The sequence below is a fragment of the Drosophila persimilis genome, unplaced genomic scaffold (genome assembly GCF_003286085.1).
Source record: "Drosophila persimilis strain 14011-0111.01,24,50 unplaced genomic scaffold, DperRS2 tig00000927-arrow-arrow-pilon, whole genome shotgun sequence".
Lineage (NCBI taxonomy): Eukaryota > Metazoa > Arthropoda > Insecta > Diptera > Drosophilidae > Drosophila > Drosophila persimilis.
In genome coordinates, this window is record NW_020825375.1 from 61,409 (window position 1) to 65,422 (window position 4,014).

Below are 4,014 nucleotides of genomic sequence, written 5' to 3' on the forward strand. Positions count from 1 at the left end.
TTGCAGTGGCTACGCATCGCCCGACGTCACGCTCAGACTGATTTTCTGCCTTTCTCTCACGCACTCTTTGTCGTGTCGTTCAATTTAGCGGCGTCTGCCGGAGGAGATCCATACTGACTAAGTATCGGCTATAAATGTAGAGTTGCGGTGTCCGCAGAAACTCACAACGTTCCCCCTCGTTTTGTTTGTTTTGATTGACCTATTTCGATACTTGTTTTTTGTTTAACTTATTTCGCTAAAACCTCTTTTTACGCAAAATGCAATAAAAGCAAATATTAAGAATGCACCAGTTAAATAGAAAATTGATTCATTATTCGGATAAAATTATGTGGACATGACTGAGTGCTCTATTTAGCTAATAATATTCCACGGAATATCAAAAACGAGCAATATGTATAACAGAACTTGACTTCGTCAGTATATTTACGGTATATTTTGGTATATTTCTGAGCGTCGGTCACACTGCGCTACACTCAAACGAAGCGTGCCGTCGCTTGGCGCTGGAATTTTGAAGCTAACGTGAATTTTGTGAAGAAAAACAGAACATAAACAACATTCGGCGGTCAATTGCGTGGGAAATAATTTATTAGAATGAAAGCAGTGTAAGTAGAATGTGAAACCTTAAAAGCGCGATGAAATAGATACAAGAGGGACTTTTGCAGATCACGAACTCCGATGCGCGTCCCCAAGACACTGCGAGTGCATCAAACGACAGAGAAGCACCGTCGGGAGACGTCCGAAAAGGCAAAAGATCCGGTGAATGTGTTCTGCCGAGTCCGCCCGCTCCAATCGGATGGGGACCTCACTTCTCTGCGGGTGAAGAGCTCCACAACAATCGCACTAAATCCGCATGATCAGCTGCTGCAGCACCACAAACAGAACGGCGCCCAGCGCGAGATACAGTACATATTCAAGCACGTCTTTCAATCGGATGCTACGCAGCAGGATGTGTTCGCGTCCGTGGCCCAGCCACTGGTCGAGAACCTGGTGCGTGGCCGGAACAGTTTGCTATTCACCTACGGCGTCACGGGCAGCGGCAAGACGTACACAATGACGGGCAACCTGAGACATCGCGGCATAATGCCCCGATGCCTAGATGTGCTCTTTCGCACCATATCCGATTTTCAGGCCAAGAAGTTTGTCTTCAAGCCGGACAAGTTGAATGGCTTCGAGATTCTGTCCGAGGAGGATGCGCTGCTAGAACGGCAACATGAGATGAATCAACGCATTGCCGGTTCCGGTCGCTTCGCGTACCGAAACAAGGACTCGGATCCGGAGATCGCCTCCCAAGCGTCGGTGGAGCCAATGCCTCTGCTGGGCCTCGACGAGGACAATATGTATTCGGTGTTTGTCACCTACGTAGAAATTTACAACAACAGTGTGTATGATCTTCTAGAGGACTCGGGCATACAGAAGTAAGTGGGATATCCTTCAAGTGTTCACGTATGTAATCCTCTGTTTCCTCTCCCTTGCAGGACTTTGCAAAGCAAAATCATTCGCGAGGATGCCCATCATCACATGTTCGTCCAAGGCGTCACCGAGGAGGAAGTTAAAACGGTGGAGGATGCCCTCGAGGTCTTTCAAATGGGACAAAAGAAAAAGCGCATGGGTCACACGGTCTTGAATGCCGAGTCCAGCCGCAGCCACTCGGTGTTTAACATTCGCCTCGTCCAGGCCCCCACCGACAACCAGGGCGAGAATGTTGTCCAGGACAGGCAAAAAATCACTGTGAGCCAGCTGTCCCTGGTAGATCTGGCCGGCAGTGAGCGCTCCTCGCGCACCAAGAACACTGGGGTGCGACTTCGCGAGGCTGGGAACATCAACAACTCGCTGATGACGCTCCGGACATGCCTCGAGTATCTGCGCGAGAATCAGCAGGCGGCCATCAATGGCTTTGCCCATAAGAAGATACCATATCGCGACTCCAAGATCACGCACATGATTAAGAATTACTTTGACGGCGAGGGGCAGGTGTCCATGATTGTATGCATCAATCCTAGAATGGAGGACTGTGATGAGAATATGGTAGGTGGCGAATTCGCCGGTTGATTTATTTTGCTCCAAATTCCCTTTTTTCCATTTGCAGCAAGTTATGAAGTTTGCCGAGATGACTCAGGAAGTGCAAATAGCTCGGGCAACGCCCATTAAAACGGACTTGGGCCTAACCCCAGGCCGCCGGAAGGCCAACAAGCTGTTCAAGATAGCTGTCAAAAATCTGAACGAGCTGGGCATGTCCGAGGCCAAGGACCTGAAGGTGGATGTGGGCTTGGTCTACAGTCTGGGACCCGACTTTCCCTTCTGCCAAGTGGACAGCCCTGAGGCGGAGGTTAAGATCCAGGAGCTCATGCATTACCTGGAGCAGCGGATTGAGAAGCGGAAGAGGCTGCGCGCCAATTTGGATATTAAATGTGAGTCCTATAGCCTCCGCTCCTCCAAAAAGGGTGCCCATCCTTATTAATTTTGCATGTACTCCTAGGCGACAATTTTCGCCAGATGCTAATGAACTTGGACCGCGACAACTTGCAGCTGAGCACGGAGCTGGCTTCCCTCAAGGCCGTCTACAAGCAGGAGCGCGAGCGCAGCTTCGCCTTGGAGAAGAAGGTGCGCATTCACGAGAGCTCCATCGACGTGCTGAACAATACGCTGACCAAGCGCGACAGGCAGATCGAGGAGCTGACATTCAAGCTGAATGAGAAGGAGAATCTCCTGACCCAAACGGAGCACGAGAAGGAGAAGCAGAAGAAAAACTGCAGCTCCAAAATGGCCGTGGAGTCGGATAAGAACAAGCGGGAGCTCGAGATAAAGCTCCGTCAGCAACGGGAGAAACTGCATGAACGGATGCGCATCAAGGACGAGAAACTTCGCCTGGTTTCGAATATCATACGATCCGAGGATCTGCCGAGCATGCCGCGCTCGCAGAGCTCGGAAGATTTACTCAACGAGAAGGATCGCGGCCCATTCACAGCGCGAACGGAGTCATCTGTGCCGGCCACGCGAACAGACATCTATGTCACGCCCCGACATGTAAGCCAGTACTTATCCTTCCGCTCTGTGAACTTTAATCTAGTATCTATTCGCATTCCCACCCCTCACAACCAGGGCGTGGCAGCTGCCAACAATCGCCATCGACGGTCGCGTTCAGCTGGCGACAAATGGCTGGAGCATCGTGCAGCCAATCCCGTGCCACTCGGCACTATTATGCAGCCCTTTCTGAAGAATCGCAAGTCGGTTACCAAGCTGACGGACATGAAGACGCTGACCGAACACGGCGCCAACAAATACTGTCTCGTCTCCCAGGAGGCCGACACGGACGGGGATGTGGAGACGAAACTGTACAAGGGCAATGTTATACCCACATGTGGCGGCGGCGCCCAGGTGGTGTTCAACGATATCGAGTGTCTCAAGCAGAAGTCGCCCGTGCATTCGCCAACGCGAAAGCGTCCCAGCAATGGCACGATGTCGGCTCTGGGCGTTGCCAGCGCCCTGCCCAGCACGGTCACCTCCATCACCGTCCAGGATGTGGCCTCGCGTTGCAACCTCGGCATCGAGGGGCACAGCAACAAGAAGACAAATATCTAGAGCTCGTCCTGTAATTCTTGAACATGCATTTCCATTTCCATTTAGTTTTACTTTTTTTTTCTAGTTAACGTAATTACTAAAATTATTGATTACTAGCCTTTAAAGTTGAAAAGTTAAAGTTAACTGCAATTAAAGCCAAGTAAATAATCTGTATAAATATTCGCACATCGATGAATTCTAAACCTCGCAACTGAACTTATTGCTGTGGGAGCACACACCAGTGGAAGGAGTGCGAAGAGTGCGTCCATTCATAGGTTTATAATAAATAGTTGTACTGCAAAGTATTCAATATTTCTCGTATGCATATCCCTTGCTATACCCCTTGATTATTATATGAACAATTAAAGTAGAAGAAGCAAATATACATATGTATTATGCTGGTATTAACTATTATTTTTTTTTATTGTTATTCCTGCGTTTATTCAATGCTTAAAC

General features: G+C 49.3%; 1 protein-coding gene across 1 annotated transcript; it reads left to right on the forward strand.

Moving 5' to 3' along the window:
- Positions 1-502: 502 nt before the first annotated feature.
- On the forward strand, positions 503-3,711 carry LOC113566781 (kinesin-like protein KIF23). Its single transcript, XM_026993876.1, has 6 exons — positions 503-602; positions 663-1,415; positions 1,476-2,025; positions 2,087-2,408; positions 2,477-3,024; positions 3,100-3,711. The coding sequence occupies exons 1-6, from the start codon at positions 592-594 to the stop codon at positions 3,577-3,579; spliced, it is 2,664 nt and encodes an 887-aa protein (XP_026849677.1). The 5' UTR covers positions 503-591; the 3' UTR covers positions 3,580-3,711.
- Positions 3,712-4,014: the final 303 nt, after the last annotated feature.